The sequence below is a fragment of the Puma concolor genome, chromosome C2 (genome assembly GCF_028749965.1).
Source record: "Puma concolor isolate L17-30 chromosome C2, mPumCon1.1.hap2, whole genome shotgun sequence".
NCBI classification, from domain to species: Eukaryota; Metazoa; Chordata; class Mammalia; order Carnivora; family Felidae; genus Puma; species Puma concolor.
In genome coordinates, this window is record NC_141675.1 from 55,448,918 (window position 1) to 55,467,835 (window position 18,918).

Sequence of the window (18,918 nt, forward strand, 5' to 3'; positions counted from 1 at the left end):
ATTATGCTCTGCACTGACACTGTGGAGCCTGCTTGGAATTCTCTCTCTCCCTCTCTCTTTGCCCCTCCCCTGCTCATGCTCATTCATTCTCTCTCTCAAAATAAATAAATAAGCATTAAAAAAATAAAACATTCAATCTATCTCCAACAAAGTTATATTATAATCTAAACCACAAGAGATAAAAATCAGTATTTATGTTTACATTAATTGGTTGAGAGAGAGATTTTATGGATTCTGATCTAAAAAAAATTTTTTTAACGAATTTGTGCATAACGAATCTAGAAAATGCACCTGTAACTTCTTAGCAGGTCATACTCTTCCAGCCCTTTTAGGAATTCCATTTTAAGGCCAAGGCCAAACACAGAATTTAAGTTTATCAAATTACACCAAAGCTAAGATTTGAAAAAGGATAGATATCCTGAGCATAAGGATTATGGGATTAGAAAACCCATTTTTCGGGGCGCCTGGGTGGCTCAGTCGGTTAAGCGGCCGACTTCGGCTCAGGTCACGATCTCACACTCCGTGAGTTCGAGCCCCGCGTCGGGCTCTGTGCTGACAGCTCAGAGCCTGGAGCCTGTTTCAGATTCTGTGTCTCCCTCTCTCTGACCCTCCCCCATTCATGCTCTGTCTCTCTCTGTCTCAAAAATAAATAAACGTTAAAAAAAATTAAAAAAAAAAAAAAAAAAGAAAACCCATTTTTCCCAGATGAGATTTGAGGATTAAATAAAGAAGTGCAAAACGAGTTTCTTTCTGGTGTAATTTGCCCCTATTATCTCACTCTGAGACCAAGCTCATCCTAGGCTTGTAGCAGACAGATTTGACACCAAGTACTTACTTCTGACATCTGGAGATCTTATTATTGAGGGGCAAGAAGTGTGAGGAGAGATGTAGGTACTTTCTGCCACATAAGTATTTCATTTATGAAAAGCCTGTGGCCTGTCCATGCTAACAAGAGAGGGGTCCATATGGAGGTGTTGTTCTAGGCTCCCATGTAACTTTAAGGAAAACTTGCACAATGTCCAGAGCCCTTGACGTCCTGCAAAGGGAGGAGGATGTCCTCTAATTCCTTGCAGCAGAACTCGCTTAGATGACACTAACATTGACTTCCAAACAGAACAGTACATCTACCGAAAAGAAAGTGATGGTGCATTACAAATCTAGAGAGATCTATGAGAAGCTTCTGCCGGCACTTGTTCCATTGTTGCCATCAAAAACCCGGCTAATGTAAGCATCATATTCTAAGAACACTGGCCACTGGGCTGTGCTCAACTCGACGGCTGCCACTGGAGCCCCTCCTACTGTGGGCCACTTCACTCCTGGAACCTTCACTAGCCAGGTCCAGGCTGCCTTCCAGGAACCGTGTCTTCTGCTGGTCACTGATTCAGGGCTGACCACCAGCCCCTCACAGAGGTGTTTTATGTTAACCCGCCTACAGTTGCTCTGTGTAACCCAGACTCTCCACAGCGCTGTGTGGACACTGCCATCCCACGCAACAGCAAGGGAGCTCACTCAGTGGGTCCGAGGTGGTGGATGCTGGCCTGGGAGGTTCTGCACACACTCCTGTGCACCATCTCCCATGAACACCCGTGGGAGGCCACACCTGACCTCTCCTTCCACAGAGATCCTGAAGAGACTGAGAAGGAAGAGCAAGCTGATGCTGAAAAGGCTGTAACCAAGGAGGGATTTCCAGGTGAATGGACTGCCCCGGGTCCCGAATTTACTGCTACTCAACCTGAGGTCTCAGGTGGTCTGAGGCATGCGGGGTCCTCAGTGCCGGTCCAGCAGTTCCCTACTGAAGACTGGGGCTCTCAGCCACTGCTCAGGACTGGGCTGCAGCTCCCACTGCTCGGGCCCCTGAATGGGTGGGAACAACCCCTGAGGGATCCTAAGTTGCTCCGTCCACAGACTCTTAAACAGAAATGGAAATAAGGTTGATGGAAAATAAAGTTTCTTAAAAGAAAAAAAGAGGGGCGCCTGGGTGGCTCAGTCGGTTAAGCGGCCGACTTCGGCTCAGGTCATGATCTCGCGGTCTGTGAGTTCGAGCCCCGCGTCGGGCTCTGTGCTGACAGCTCAGAGCCTGGAGCCTGTTTCAGATTCTGTGTCTCCCTCTCTCTGATCCTCCCCTGTTCATGCTCTGTCTCTCTCTGTCTCAAAAATAAATAAAACGTTAAAAAGAAAAAAAAGAGCCTGTGAATAATAGATGACCTGATCCTCAGAAAGGCAGGCAGCCCAGTGTGGTGGTGAGGACATGGATACAGTTTAATTAACCATAGTTCGGGTCCGGTTCTGCCACTTACATGCTATAGAACTCTCAGCCAATTACATAAGTTTTTGGGTTATCACCCTTATCTGCTCCACAAGAACAGGGACCAGTCGTGTTGTTCACTGTTGTATATCCAGTGCCTGACAAACCTGGCACTGTGGCATTTGGTGCCAAATCAAATAGGGTATTAAGGAAGTATATGGAGAAAGAAAAGACCAGTCCCTGACATTCAGAAGCTGGCCTGTGTACTCACAGGTAACCCACATTGTTCTCCTGTTAGACATAAACAATTTCACAGTGTACCAACCTCTGACAAGGTTACTTTGACACCACACTAAAATGAGACAAAGCAAAGCCACTGCATAATTTTGTATAACCATAGATAAATACAAGGTCACTGTGCCACCCAGGAAAATACCAAATACCCCCTCTATTGGCCAAGATGAGTAACTGCTACTTCTTTACTAATTTCGGCTTGCTTTCTGCCTCTCTTTCTATACATAAGATTTGTTGAGATATCCATTTATAGAATTACCCCTGCTTTCTGACAGCATCCAATCTAGAGAAGACCTGCTTTCTTAGACCTTCTCTGAGGTTACCCAATGAAAGCCCAAATTCTATGATAGGTTTTTTTCTAACACCCTCCTCCTGATACATTCCATGATTCCTCATGGTATGTTTGCATTCACTTCAGTGAAGAATAGACACAATGTATTTAACTACAGTTGTGTTCCTAGTGGTATTTGGCTTAAGGGAAATGGCAATAGGAATGGAAAAAATGGGGAGTTACGTTGTTTCTTCAGAGTTGTTGTGCATAACAAATGGATAAATAATTTACCAACACATATTTAGGGTCTGTTTTGCACCAGGCACTGTGCTAGGTGCAGGGAATCTGGAGAAGAATGAGACCAGATTGCTCTCCAGCAGTTGAATCTGTGGAACGTGCAGAATAGAAAATTTATGATCCAATTTAGTGTTGTTCACACTATTATAGAGCCATACACCTTCTATAAAGATGTTGTAGGACCACACACTAAGGAGGAACGTCTTTTTTAGACTTATAACCTACAGAAGTGTAAGATAATAAATTTGTGTTGTTTTAAGGCATAAAATTTGTGATAATTTATTGCAGCAGCAATAGGAAACTAATATAGTATACTTGAGCTTAATATTTAAGGTGGATTGTCCCAGGCATAAGCCAAGGTAGACTAGTTCCTGTAGGATCTGCCAGTTGGCTTGTATGGCTGCATGCTTGGGAATGTGACAGGGTATGTCTGGATTAGATCCTGAAGGGTCTTCTTTCTACGCAGAGAAATTGGAAATTACCAGAAGGTTATCAGAGACCACTGGAGGATTAAAAGCAGGAGAGCGTGACAAAATCAGATTTGCATTTTAGAAGGATAGGTTGGAGTCTGGGAGTAAGGAGAAGGAATGGGAAAATACTTAAGTATCCTAGGCAAGAAATGAGAGGGTTTCTTTGATCACCTTCTATTAGATGACCTTGCTTAGTCCTTGAAATTGGGGTGAGAAGACAGAAAAAAATGTGCTCTTCAAATATTTGAGATTCTGTCATGAAAACTGGTTAGCCATGGTCTGTGCAGTTCTAAGATCAAGGTATAAAGTCATAAGGAGATATGAAGTGCGCTATCAGGAAGCACATTCTAATAATTAGTGGACTAAAACTATCAGATTTCTTCACAAATAATTGTGTCTTACGTTTCTTTCTTTCATCTATTCAACAGGTCTGCATTTGAGTATTCAGGATGTAGCAGGCATTAGGCATATGATGATGAACAAAGAGACACTGTCCTCGATGTAGTTTAATTTGTGTGTTGTGGTACTGTTTACATACAACTTTTATTTAATCATTTATATAATCATGAAGCACACAAGCTCCCAATTAGGATATCTCAAAAGTGATTTATATACAAGGGCGAGGTTAGCGTGGAGTGAACTCTGGCCAGGGAAAATCGGGAAAGATGATAACCCAATAAATGAGTTGTACAGTCTATGTAAGTACCACCCACTATTGCAGGAGAGAGGCCGAGCCTTCTCTCCCCACTCCTTCCCGCTTGCCCCGCCTCTGGGCCCAGTCCCCACAGCACGGCTCGCCTGTGCCCTCCCCTTCCTCCGCCCCCACCCGCCCCTTTAACTCCTCGTTCTCGGGCCACCGGATTTCGAGCTCTTGTCTCGCGAGACTTTCGTCGTGCTGGTGTTGGCTGTGTGGCAGCCTGGAGGTGTCACCTAGAGGTGACAGGGGCTGTTTTGTCGCAGATTTCCCGCAAAACTGGGTCTGTCCCAGAGGCGCTAAGTAGGTTCTGGGCGGAGACCCGGCTTAGCGGTCGCGCGGGGTCCCTGAGGAGAGAGTGGGGCGGATTCCCCGATTTCCGGCCGGCCTCAGGCCGCGTGCGTGCCGCGTGTGCGCTGCCCGCCGGGAGCCCGCGTGAGGTTCCACCCGCCGTGTGCGGGGTCCGGGTGGGTGGGCCGCGGCGCCGTGACACCGCCGGCGATTTCTGCGGCGCGGGGCTGAGGCCCGGTAGCTGCAGGCTTGAGGGTGAGGGTGGGGGTGGCGGCCCCGGCCGTCTGAGCGCCCTTCTCCTCCCGCGGGAGTTGGCGCTGTGGTGATGCTTGCGGTCAGTAGCCGAGTTTAATGGCTCAGGGAAACTCTGGAATTCTGGAATTTCTTTGGTTCTGATATTAAAGGAAGTGACTTCTTACGAAGTAGCTAGATGGAATTGGTTATTTGCTGCTTTACGAGGCTTGTCTGACTTATTCAGAGAAAGAGAAGGAAAGAGAAGGAAGATTTGTATAGAGGTGAATAGGCAAGTGACTTAAATCCCACGATTCATCCTCTCTCTTGAAATCAAGGGATACAGAAACATGGAGTATATGACGGAATCCGCCGACCGCACCCCTGGACACATGTGAGTCATATTCCTTTTTCCCCTTTCTCCTTACATTTAAAGATGCTAAAGTGAGTCTTTGAAACTCACTACCTGTGAGGGAAGCTTTTCGTTTGTTTGTTTTTTGAGATGGAATTCTTTGTCTTAAGTGGGGAAAGTGGAAAGCTTTATTTCTTGAGAAAATTGAATTCAGTTTTAGTTGGAAAGTTTGTCGTAGTAAAATACTTGCTTTGAGAGTATTAAAATAAAATTAAAATAGTTGCTTTAAGAGTATTAAAATATTCACTATACGTTCTTCTGGATGTCCATGTGATAGCCATTAGCCACATGTGGCTATTTAAATTTAAAGAAACTAAGATGAAAAATTAAATACGAATTTCTTCAGTCATAGTAGGCATGTTTCAGGTCCTCAGGAGCCACATGTGTCTGGTGACTACTATATTTGGATATTATGGATTATAGAACATTTCTTTGGGACAACATCAATGATTCCTAAACATTTTCTGTCCCCAGTACACCTGGAGTTAAGACCCCCGTCCATTTTACCGAATCACTAGACATGAGTCTCTTTCCATCCTTTGAAAAATTTTCTGCTCTGGGTAAATGTTTACATTTTGGTAGTCCTATACTTGCACGTTTAAAAAAAATGCCTTTGGACTATAAAGCTGTCTGATGATTACTATTAAAATAATTTACACTCTCTAGACCTTCTGAACATCACCATAGTTTGAGGATTTTTGAAATTCTAGCCATCCTTGTTTTTTTGGTGCAGTATTCCAAGGTGATGCTTTATAGCATCTTTGAAGATTGCTCTGCAAGTTTTTTTTTTTTTTCTTTTTTTAATGTAGAGATAATATGGCCTAACTTGGAAGGCTTTTGTTTGATAGCCTTTATCAAGGCATCAAATGCATTTATGAAACCTAACATGAAAAATTTATGCTGTATTTATTTATTTAAGCTTGTGCTGCGAGTGTGGTGTCCCAATCAGTCCAAATCCTGCCAATATTTGTGTGGCCTGTTTGCGAAGTAAAGTAGACATCAGCCAAGGCATTCCGAAGCAGGTCTGTGTGTCTTTCTGCAAGCAATGTCAAAGGTATGGTGTAGTACTTATTTTGTCCTACTTGAAGTTGAGATTTGTAGATAGGAGAGCCACTGGCATATGCTGAGATGACAGCGACATACATAGAATAAAGTGCATGTATTTGACGTTCAATTTTTACTTATGTTGGTGTTGCCAAAGATTTTAGGATTTGCAATTTTGTAATGTACTTTTCTGGTTTGCCCTGCTAATCTGGTAAAGTTAGTGGAAAGGTGCTTGGCTGTTTTTTTTAATTTTTTTTCCTTGTAAGAGATTAATAGGTTTGCTGTATACAGTGAACAGATACGAGTTGATGTTCATAAGGGTAAGTGAAAGAGATTACTAAGGACATACTGTTGTTATTATCATGAGGGTTTTTTTTTTTTCGTTTTAGTTACCAGATGTTATGTATGACAAAAACCCTCCTAAGTTTTTTTTTTTTTTTTTTTTTTTTTTTTTTTTTTTTAAATTTTTTTTTTCAACATTTATTTATTTTTGGGACAGAGAGAGAGACAGAGCATGAACGGGGGAGGGGCAGAGAGAGAGGGAGACACAGAATCGGAAACAGGCTCCAGGCTCTGAGCCATCAGCCCAGAGCCCGACGCGGGGCTCGAACTCACGGACCGCGAGATCGTGACCTGGCTGAAGTCGGACGCTTAACCGACTGCGCCACCCAGGCGCCCCAAAACCCTCCTAAGTTTTAATGTTTTAAGTATTTGAGCAAAGTGTTTTAAAAATTCTATTAAAATTCCCACGTAACTAAACGAGTGTAGTAAGCTATCAAGTAACATAAAAGTGCCCAGTGACACTGCCGATATAAAACTAATTGCCTCTGATTTCCCAAATGGGTTAGGATAGCAGTGGTTCTTCACTGTTTTAGGGATGGGGGAGGTGGCTCATGAATCCCTTTGGGAATTTGAAAACTGTCTTTCCAGAAAAATACTTAAAATTTACATATGTACAAAAACATGAAACTTTTCTGTACTATTTTAGGGAGTTTATAGTTTGCAAGTTTGGCAAGTATGAGGCTTGATCATTTACAGATACTTGCTATTGAAAGCATGGTGGAGTGGAAAAAGCCTGAGACAAAGAATCAGGAGACCTAGTTTGTCTTGGATTTCTCACAAATGAGCTTTTTGAAATTCTGCCAATTAACCTCTTTAAACCTTAATTTTGTCATCAGAATGAAAGGCTTTATTAATTGATATATGAAGCTCTTTGACTCCAGAAGCATGCTTATTACAAATGGACCTGTATAAGGTTTTTGAATGAACCTTTAAAGGTGAAAATCAGAATATGCACTTAAGTATGGCAAAAACAAGCATTCACATAACATATTTAGAAGTATTATGTATTTAACAAATACTTATTGAGTGTTTACTATGTGCTTGGCACTCTCCTAAGTCCTGAGCCGACTGGGCTAAAAATCTTAAAGCATGTGCACAAAGGATTTAAGGTTTAATTTAATTAGGTTTTATGTAAGATTTAATAATGAGTTTTACAATTTAACATTTGGGAATGGACTTGAAATACATGAAAAGTCTGAACTACTGTTGATACATAGTATGAGGTGCTAATTTATCTTTTTTTGTGTGTGAGAAATTAGCAGTTCTAAAGCATCTTAGATGCTTATTACAAACCATTCTGATACCATTTTAAGGTGATTTCTTACCTGTTTTTCAGAGTGTAGCTTCAGAGAACTTTTAGGCATTTTTCAGTCCTCACTGGAATTCTTTGCTGGTGCTTGAAGTATTAAGACCTCTTTAATAGATTGAGATTGGCTTTCTCAAATATACTTAGGATTTCACATTTTAAACTGAAGCTACTGATCTAATTGAAAGTTTTCTGGAACTGTTAAATATACTTGGGTTAAGTGCTTCATGTCAACCTTGGGTATTATTATACCTTACTAATAATCAGTGGATTGTCTGCAGATTCACAGTGAAATTTTTATCTTTCCTGAGAAATGCTGGGTTTCAGTGTATTTTCTTTCTCAGATATTTCCAGCCACCAGGAACTTGGATACAGTGTGCATTAGAATCCAGGGAACTTCTTGCTTTGTGTTTGAAAAAAATCAAAGGCCCTCTGAGTAAGGTAGGTCAGTTAGTTAAAATTGGTTTTTGTAGGCATGTGTTACTGTTTTTATATTTTAATCTCTTATTTTCAGAAAATCCTACCAGTAGGTTTTCCAAAAATAACTTAAATGTTACTGTTGGTAAGCACCCTACTACAAAACTGTGTCCATTTTTAAAGTTATATATATTCTTTTTTTATGGAAATGAACATCTTTTTGCTTTAAAAGACTTAATGTGAAATGTGTTTTTTTCATTCATTATTTATTGCCAGCCTCTTATGTGCAGTAGTTTTTTCTGAAAATATTTATATAAAGGCATTGCTGGGGTCCCTGGGTGACTCAGTCAGTTAAGTGTCTGACTCTCGATTTCTGCTCAGGTCGTGATCTCGTGATTATGAGATTGAGTCTTGCAGCAGGCTCTGCGCTAAGCATGCAGCCTGCTTAAGGTTCTCTGTCTGCTACTTACCTGCTCGTGCATGCACACTCCGTCTCTTTCACCTCTTTCACTCAAATGAAAAATAAAACATTAAAAAAATATACCATTGCTAAACATAATTTAGGAGATTATAGTATTAGAGCTATGGTATTCAGTTTCTTTTTATTTTAATTATTGCTCTAGAAAGAAAATATTTATGCCTGTTATTTAAAGTGAGTGCATCATTGTCTCCAAAAAAACAAACAGGATTTTAGTCCAGTTTACCTCTCTCTCTGCATAACACTTTCAGTCTTCTTTGTGTTAAACTTTGACACCAGGTATATATTTTTAATTGAAATGGATTCGGTTTGAAAGTCTTCAGATTCTATTTTATTTTATTTTTATTTGAGAGAGAGAGAGAGAGAGAGGGAGAGAGGGAGAGAGAGAGAGAGAGAATCTCAAGCAGGCTCTACGCTCAGCACAGAGCCCAATGGGCTTGATCCCATGATTCTGGAATTGTGACCTGAGCTGAAATCCAGTTGGATGCTCATCTGACTGAGCCACTCCGGCACCCCTTCAAATTCTCTTTTAAGCTCTGATAAAATAACATGGAATAGTTCTTTGAAATTTTTTCTTTGTTTTCTTTTTTTTCATCCCTGGAGTTTCTGTTAGTCAAATGTTGTCCCTATTGGCTTAAAAGTTTGTCTTTTTCTCCTTGGGATGTTTTTAATCTTTTTGTCTTTTTTTCTGTTCTTAGTAATTTCCTTTGCTTTATCTTCCAGTCTCTGTATTGATTTTTGTTGTTCCAGCAGTGATATTTTTAAGTTCCAGAATCTTTACCAAAGTCTTAATGTTTTTGATGCATTCTGTTCTTTTAAAAAAATTTTTTTTTTAATTTTTCTTTAAACTTTTTAAAAATTTGCGTATAAGTTGACACACAATGTTACATTAATTTCAGGTGTAAGGCATACTGATTTGACATCTTTATATGTTATGCTGTGCTCACCACAAGTGTAGCTACCATCTGTTACCTTACAACAGTAATACAATATAATCAACTATATTATCTGTATTGTACCTTTTATCCCTACAACTCATTCCGTAACTGGAAGCTGTGTCTTCCACTACCCTTTCTCCATTTTGCTTGCCCCCACAGTCCCCTTCCTTCTGGCAACCATCAGTTTGTTCTCTGTATTTATAGGTCTCATTCTGCTTTTTGTTTGTTCACTTGTTTTTTTAGATTCCACCTATGAATGATATCATATGGTATTTGTCTTTCTCAGTCTGACTTCTTTTTTTTTTCTGACTTATTTCACTTAGCTTAATGTTCTCTAGGTCTATCCATGTTGCTGTAGATGGCAAGATACCATCCTTTTTCTTAATACTTATTTTTATTTATTTTGAGAGAGAGGGAGAGAGAGAATCCCAAGCAGGATCCACGCTGCCAGCACAGAGCCTGATGCGGGGCTTGAACCCACAAACCGTGAGATCATGACCTGAGCCGAAAACAAGAGTCGGATACTTATCCGACTGAACTATCCAGGTGCCCCAAGATATCATCCTTTTTTGGCTGTGTAGTATTCCATTCTCTATATACCACATCTTTTTTATTCATTCATCTACTGAGGGACACTTAGGTTCCTTCTGTATCTTGGCTATGACAAGTCATGCTCTAGTAAACATAGGACTTCATATATCTTTTTCAGTTAGTATTTTTTTTTTCCTTTGGGTAAATAGTAGTGGCATTATTGGATCATACGGTATTTCTGTTTGTTTGTTTGGTTTTTTTTTAGATTTAAGTTTATTCATTTCGAGAGAGACAGTGGGGGGAGGGGCAGAGAGAGAGAGGATCCCAAGCAGGCTCTATGCTGTCAGTGCAGAGCCCGATGCAGGGTTCAAACCCACGAAACGTGAGATCATGACCTGAGCTGAAACCAAGAGTTGGTGGCTCAACCAACTGAGCCACCCAGGTTCCCCTGGTATTTCTATTTTTAATTTTTTGAGGAACTTCCATACTGTTTCCCACAGTGGCTGTACCAATTTACATTCCTACCAACAGCAATGCATTTTGTTGAATTTTTCTGAAGGTTTGATAATTTTTTTCAAAAATTTCCTTCTGTTCTCCTAATTTGGCTCTGGAGTCAGTTTTTTGTGTAACTTGGTCTCACTTTTGTACTTCTCACTTTCAGGCTTTTGTCAAATGTCTGATGAGCCTTAATAATTCATTAGTTCATTCAGCAGTGTTTATTAAGTGTCAGCTCTGTGCCAGTCTGCTTTTGGTCTTGGGGATATAGCAGAGACAAAATGTCTGTCTTAGGGAACTTTTATTCTATGTTTTTTTTGTTTTTGTTTTTTAAGTAGACCCCATGCTCAGGGTGGGGCTCGAACTCAGCTACCTGATCATGAGATCAAGAATTGGACGTTCTACTGACAAAGCCACCCAGGCGACCCTAGGGGGCATTCATTCTAGTTGGAGGAGAGGGTGTGGAGTAGTCACTGAACAAAATAAGTCGGTATATTATACGGTATATTAAAAGGTCTAAATTCTGTGGGAGGAAAAACCAGGAAGGGGCTAAGAACTACACAGGGAAGAGTTGTAATTTAAACTAGAGCAGTTGGCATTGTATGTCATCTATATTCAAACAAGTGAGGGGCGCCTGGGTGGCGCAGTCGGTTAAGCGTCCGACTTCAGCCAGGTCACGATCTCGCGGTTCGTGAGTTCGAGCCCCGTGTCAGGCTCTGGGCTGATGGCTCGGAGCCTGGAGCCTGTTTCCGATTCTGTGTCTCCCTCTCTCTCTGCCCCTCCCCCGTTCATGCTCTGTCTCTCTCTGTCCCAAAAATAAATAAAAACGTTGAAAAGAAAAAAAAATAAAAAAAAAAAACAAGTGAAATAGAGTGGTTAGGTAATGCCTCACTGATAAGGTGACATTTGAGTAAACCGTAAAAGCAGTATGAGAGGGAGCTGTGCAGGAATCTGGAGAAGAGACTTAATGGGTAGAGAAAACAAGTAGAGGCAGGAGCATCCCTGTGTGGAGAGAGTGGAGTGAGGAGGGGAAAAGTAGTGTGGGATGAAAACAGCAATCATGGAAAGTCATGGAAGGTCAGGTTTTTACTCTGAATGTAATGGGTAGAGTAGGTATAGTGTAGAGTAGTAGCAAGATGAATGATTTATGTTTTAGCAGGATCCTTTGCCGTTGTGTTTAGAATGCATGTGAAGGAGGTGGGGGTGAAGGTAGAAGTAGGGACCTATGGGGAGTGATTGTAGTAATCATAAGTAATGGTGGTATTTGGGTCAGTAGTAGAGGTGGTAAGAAATGGACGGTTTCTGCATCTACTTTGAAGGTAGTCAGTAGGATTTACTTATGAAGCTGGATGTGTGTATGTGATAGATGAGTATAAGTATGATTTGACATCCATGATTCTTGAGCAACCAGAAGGAGGGAGTTGCTGTTAGTAGGTAGTGAAGACTTCAAAAGGAGCAGGTCAGGGTGGGAGAGATTAGAGCTATCTCATAGTGGTACTTAGATGTCCATTAAACATGGAAGTAGAAATAGTAGGCAGCTGGATAAATCAGCAGGGGAGTGGTCCAGACTGGAGGTAATGAATTTGGGATATAGATGCTATTTACAGCTGTGAACTTGAATATTTCCCAGGGAGTTTGGCTAGAAAAGGGAAGCAATTTGAGGACTGAATTCTGGGATCTTTTACTGATAAAAGCTTGGGAAGATGACAAATCAAAGGACACTGAAAAGGAGTTGATAGATGAAATAGATGAAAAATTAGGTGAGTGTAGTGTCTTGGAACACAAGGGAGGTATTTTACAAAGGAAGTGATTGTGTAATTTACAGCTAATGGGTCAAGTCATGAATTCTGTAGATTTAGCAATGTGAAGATTACTAATGACTTTAATGAGCAATTTATGTGTAGTGGTGGAGATAAAAGACCTGATTTGAATGGAAATGAGAGAACAGGACAGGAATTGGAGGTGACAAGTATAGGTAATTCTTTTTTTCCTTTTTTTTTTTTTTTTTTGAGATTTGCTCTAAAGGGAAACAAATGGGGCAATGGGTAGAGGGAAATAAGGGAAAGGGACCCATTTCTCAAGATGTGAGATGTTACAGTTATATTTGTAAGTTGTCTAGGAGTTGTAGAGTACAGAGGGAACAATTTGCACAGAGACAGAATAATTGCCTGGGTCATGCCCTTGAAGAGTGGAAAAGAGATAGGATATAACATACTTGTGGAAGAATATCAACAAATATTTGGCACTTACTCTCTCCCAGGCACCATTTTGGGAACCTGGAATATTTTTGTGGAACAAAACAAGTATCTCTGCTCTCTAATGGTGCATTCTTAAGGTTGGTCTTGATAGGAGCAAGGACAGTTCATCTGTGGTAACAGGAGAGAATGTATTGGTAAGTGGGAACTTCTGGAGAATCTTCTGATTACTTTTCTAATTGAGAAATGAAGTCTGGGCAGTAGTTATGAGGGAAAAACTATTAGATGTTTGAGGGTGGAGGAGAAGTTGTGAAATAGTCCTCCAGTGAATGGGAGAGAGAGAATGTACTAGAATGATGTCGTATGGTTACAAAGGTTACTGTTAAAAATTTAAAGACTAGCATGATGTGTATTTCTTTCTGTAACCCCATCAGTTGTACAGGTAAGGCATAGAGCAGGCAGTGTACTGAATTTAACAAAGATTGTGATTTAGCCAGATGACTAAGGTAAAGTGAGAGAGGGACCAAGGGAATTGAGTGTATGCATGGGAATGGTTTTGATGATTGATCTTGAAATTAAGCTAGGATATGATGGAAGTGAGTAGATAAAGAGGTATGAGAGATAGTGAAAAGGTTGTAGGGTGAATAGATCGTGGGTTGCAATAGGTTGCAGGGGTTTTAGTGCCCAGGAGCTAGAGCAAATGAGCTGGAAAGATAAGAGGTGGGAGACGGGATGTTTAGAGTTGAGATTTTGGAGAAGTTTCAGTTATTGGTAAAACTTACTGGTAAAAGGATATGAATAGCTGAGATAGAAGGAGGACGAGATCTTGTAAGAGGAACTCAAAGAAGGGAGATGCTAGGGTATTGCAAGGATATTGAAATCACTAAGTACTAATATTGTTGGAAACAGCAACAGTGAGCCAGGAGCTAAAGTCTTTGAGAAATGAGAGGGGTGACTCAGGGGTTAACAGATGACTATAATAGAGTGGGTAGCATAGCCTTCAGATTCAAAACTGGGTGTGTTTAAGGAGGAGGCAGGGAGGTGGTTTGGAATTAGCAGTTAAGAGCAAGAAGGACACCTGTCTAGCTCTTGGTCCAGTGATAAGAATTAAAACAGAACAATTAGTCCTTAATTAGCTTTAGGGGAGCATTCTATGTAACGAGATCTAGAAGGTGAAGGGAATGTTTAGCAAAAAGATTGAGCATTTAGGAGGCTTTGTTGTGTTAGTGAATGTTGAGTTCCAGAGGGCGCTGTGAAAGGGTTTCAGAATTTTTGGAGGAGTGTTAGATGGGACAGAATAGGGAATATGTGTAATTGGAGTGTGGGAGATGAGGGGTGACTGAAATGTTTGGGGATGTTGTAAAGAAGAATAAAGGGCCCAGTTAAGTTGATCAGTTCTGATTGTCTGAGGACTGACAGTGTGGTGAGGCTGTGTTAGGGAATGTTGAAGTAGGTGTCAAGGGTCTTCTCTCCATTCCTGTGGATGAGTTTGGAAGCTGAGGGAAGGGCAGTCTTAGAGCCTTTGGGCTGCCTTCTTGACCCTTGCAGATGGAGACTGAGGGAATTAAACACTGCCTGTCACCCTCTTGTACCTGGGTTTTGCTTTAGGGGAACCAGTCATGTGAGGAAGGTTTTACCCTGGAGTGCTGCATCTACACTAGCAAGTCTAGTTCTCATCAGACAAGAGTTGACAAAATCATCATCTGCCCACCGATGTCTCCCAAATCTGTTCTCTTCAGCTCAGTTTTCTCCATAGAGCTCCAAACCAAATATATATCTTACTATCCTCTGAACAATTTCATTTGGGTATCTCATACATAAACCCTCTTAAATGTCTGAAACCAAAAATAGTATCTTCTCTCCATCAAATCTATCCTTTGTTTCAGAAAAATAGTTATTACCTGGATGCCCAAGCTGGATACTTGAGCATCATTTTAGAATCTGTTCTTTTCATCCTTCCCATATACAGTATCACTCAATCCTGTAAATCTTATCTCCTAAATAACTCTTGGGTCTTTCTGCTTCTTTTATTTCCAGCACTTCTTAGTTCAGGTCACCTGCACTTTCTGCCCAAGTTATTGAAACAGCCTCCATTTTTGTTCCAATCCTCTTCTTCCTTGAAACACCCATTTTAGCCATATTGGGCTACATTCAGTTCTTTACATACAGCAAACTTTTTTGGCCTCTGCTGATTTAGCGGTAAGTTACCATCGTGGATTCAGTATTCAATATGAGACTCCCTTTAATGAATTTTTTTAAAAACCAATGTATTTAATGTAGAGAGAATAATCCAACTAGAAACTTGTTCGTGAGATTTCTTGTAAATGATGAAGTCATTAGATCGTCCTTTTATTTGCTCTTTTTGTTGCCATACCTCTAATAATTTTTTTTTTTTTTTACTGATGATGTTGAGTAGTGATGCCAATCAGATTCCTTAAACATCTTATGAAATCTATTAATGAGTTCTTTCATCTTTTTCTCTGGTGGGAATTTAGGTTTCTTTTTGTGTTTTTTTTTTGAAGGTACGGCTTGTAGATGCAGGTTTTGTTTGGACTGAGCCCCATTCTAAGAGACTTAAAGTTAAACTGACTATTCAGAAAGAGGTAAGCTATACAAAGTTTCTCAGCATGTCTAAATTGTAGGTAGTGAAAATGAGGAGATATTGGTAAGTTACCTTATGGCTTGAATAGCTTAAAAGGGAAAGAGTAATCTTAATTTTAACTTTTGTTTTCTTTTGGGTCATCTGCACAGATGATCAGGTTGCTAGTAAGACCAGCTATTGCTAATGATTAGTGGGCTAAAGTAATTTTTAAAAGTTAGGAAAAAGATTGAAGTAAAAGCATGAGCTAAGACAGTGTTTCTCAAACTTGGCTAATCATCACAGTAATTCACATTAAGTGAATCCAACTGGATCCGTCTGGATGTGACACACAGAAATCTATGTTTAAAAACTTCCCAGGTGATTTCTGGTGATTGACCATGTTTGGTAACAATTTAAGTAAGGAACGTTTGTTTTTTTGAGAGTTTTCTTTGTCTTATTTTTTCTTCTAAGGATGAATTCTGCGCGCGCGCACACACACACACAAATACGCACACACAAGTATATAGATACATAGATTCTTCAAAGACTATCTTCACAGCCACTTTAAAAGTAAATATGAAATGCAAATTTAATCCTACAAATTAAATTTATGTGTTTTTCTTAATACTATAACTTATTTTTATAGTTTTTTAATTGGTTTATTATTGATGTCCTCAAAGCATTCATGGAAAAAGACTTTAAGTTAAATAGTAACTTTGTTTTTTAATTTTTTTAATTTATTTTTATTTTTCATTTATATATATATATTTTTTTAATTTATTTTGAGAGACAGATAGCAACCAGGGGAGGAGCAGAGAGAGAGGGAGACAGAATCCCAGGGGGGTTCTGCACTGACAGTGGGGCTCAAACTCACAGTCAGATCATAACCTGAGCTGAAATCAAGAGTTGGACATTTAGCCAACTGAGCCACCCAGGCTCCCCACAGTAACTTTAAATGTTAAAGTTCTTAAATTTGAAATATTATTTTCTTTTAAGAAAAATGTTACTAAATAAAAAGGAAAGAATGAAGGAGTGATTTTTTTTTTCCCCCTTACCAGGTAATGAATGGTGCTATCCTTCAGCAAGTGTTTGTGGTGGATTATGTTGTTCAGCCTCAGATGTGTGGAGATTGCCACAGAGTAGAAGCTAAAGATTTCTGGAAGGCTGTGGTTCAAGTGAGGCAAAAGGTATTGACAGAAAGATGATGAGTGAATCCTTCATCTTGTATTTTATCTTTGTCGGTTATAAACAGTTAGTAAAACCTCCTCCTTTTTCTTTCCAAATCCTCAGGCACCAGGGATGGTCTAGGTTTCTGCAACATTCATCTTTAAAAATAGGTCACTATCACATTTAAGATCATCTTTAGAGGTTGTTTTGTTTTAAAAATCAGTGTGCTATATCTATAGATGGTTTTTTTGTTTGTTTGCATTTCATCTATTAATCTAATAATGCATTTATGTTTAGACTTTGCACAAAAAAACCTTCTACTATCTGGAACAGTTGATTTTGAAATATGGAATGCATCAGAATACACTTCGTATCAAAGAAATTCATGGTGAGTTAAAATTTGAAAACATTTAAATGATGTCAAAATTTATTTCAACCAATGTAAGAAGTCTTCTCTTTATTGACAATGGCTAGAATAGTACTGTCCAAAAGAATAGTTTCTTCTGTTAGGAAGGAAAAAAATCTTAGTTCTTTATCTAGATTGTCCATTATGGTAGCCACTAGCTGTATATGGCTATTGAAACTTGAAATGTATCTGGTGCAACTGAGGAACTAAATTCTTAATTTTTTTTCTATTTTAATTTAAATTTACACTAAGTAGCTACCAGATGAGTAAGTCAGTAGCTGCATTAATATAATATAAAGTGCTATGATGGAAAATTCATCGAAATCTTGTTTTATGCAGAGATTGATTTGTGTTTGGAAAAAAATTATTTTTGAGATTTGTAAGTTCTTTTGTAGTAGTTTTTAAATGTTTATTTTTGAGAGAGAGAGAGAAAGAGAGAGCATGAGTGCACACACACAAGCAGGGGAGGGGCAGAAAGAAAGAGGGAGACATAATCCAAAGCAGGCTCCAGGCTCTGAGCTGTCAGCACAGAGCCGGACGCAGGGCTTGAACCCATCCATGAGCTGCTAGATCGTGACCCGAGTCAAAGTTGGATACTTAACCAACTGAGCAACCCAGATGCCCCTGTAATATTTTTTTTTAATTTTTTTTTTAAACGTTTATTTATTTTTGAGACAGAGAGAGACAGAGCATGAACAGGGGAAGAGCAGAGAGAGAGGGAGACACAGAATCGGAAGCAGGCTCCAGGCTCTGGGCCATCAGCCCAGAGCCTGATGCGGGGCTCGAACTCACGGACCGTGAGATCGTGACCTGAGCTGAAGTCAGACGCTCAACCGACTGAGCCACCCAGGCGCCCCAATATTTTTGTTTTTGATATACAAATGATATATTTAGATTTCTTAAAGGTGGAATTTAAAATTTTTTGTATGATTTCATAATGGCTCTTTAGAGTGTGTTCTGTCTTAGCACTTTCTGTTGATATAGTATACATATTAGATGATGGATAAATATTTCTCTGATTGATAGTAGAAAACATAAATATTCTTAAGCAGACTCTTGAAGTTTCTTGCTAAAGGTTAATATTTGTTTGCTATTGGTGAACATGTACGTATATTGTTTTCCTAGTCTCTAAAGTATAGGCTTAGAGATACCTGTTCTTGAAGGAATGACCAAATTCTTATATCATATCCTCATTTTTGAGTTCCACTGTGACTAACTGATTTGTTGCTTATATCTTGTATGTCTTGGGAAAGTACTTTTGAGAAGTGTGGTCTTGGGTTACATGGGGGAGAGAATATATGTAGTGATGTCACCTGGAGAACATCTTTTAAGCTTTGTGTCTGACCTGAATGCTTTACCAGTAGACATAAGGTTAATAGTCTAAATTGGTAAAACACAATTTAATGAATACTTAAGGTATTCTTAAGGAATTCTTAAGGTATACTTAAGGTAAGTTCCCTTCTTGTCTGTGTAACATAGTGCCTGGTTGTTTGTGGCTAGTCACCAGGCAAAAATACATCATTGTTTTGAGTAACTTGGTTTTGAGTAACTTTTTGGGGGATGAGGAGATCCAAATATTCTAGCTAAGAAAGCAAAACACTATTATTTCTCATCACCCTGACAGATATGTACTCACAGAATTGTTTTGTAGCAAAAGACTTGGATAAGTTCTGGGTCATACTTTTTTTTTTTTATTAAATTTTTTTTTTTAATGTTTATTTTTGAGAGAGAGAGTGAGACAGAGCATGAGCAGGGGGAGGGCCAGAGAGAGGGAGACATAGAATCAGAAGCAAGCTCCAGGCTCTGAGCTGTC

At 39.6% G+C, this 18,918-nt stretch overlaps 1 protein-coding gene and 1 pseudogene across 1 annotated transcript in view; both read left to right on the plus strand.

Moving 5' to 3' along the window:
- Window positions 1-691: 691 nt before the first annotated feature.
- LOC147577269 (small ribosomal subunit protein uS2 pseudogene) lies at window positions 692-2,176 on the plus strand (annotated as a pseudogene).
- Window positions 2,177-4,425: 2,249 nt separating this feature from the next.
- NMD3 (NMD3 ribosome export adaptor) overlaps window positions 4,426-18,918 on the plus strand; it is a 33,149-nt gene continuing 18,656 nt past the window's right edge. Inside the window, exons 1-7 of the mRNA XM_086674642.1 lie at window positions 4,426-4,574; window positions 5,132-5,187; window positions 6,125-6,259; window positions 8,242-8,338; window positions 15,474-15,554; window positions 16,591-16,719; window positions 16,997-17,087. Coding sequence (XP_086530768.1) covers window positions 5,144-5,187; window positions 6,125-6,259; window positions 8,242-8,338; window positions 15,474-15,554; window positions 16,591-16,719; window positions 16,997-17,087 — 577 coding nt within the window. The 5' untranslated portion in view covers window positions 4,426-4,574; window positions 5,132-5,143. The remainder of the gene's footprint in view (window positions 4,575-5,131; window positions 5,188-6,124; window positions 6,260-8,241; window positions 8,339-15,473; window positions 15,555-16,590; window positions 16,720-16,996; window positions 17,088-18,918) is intronic.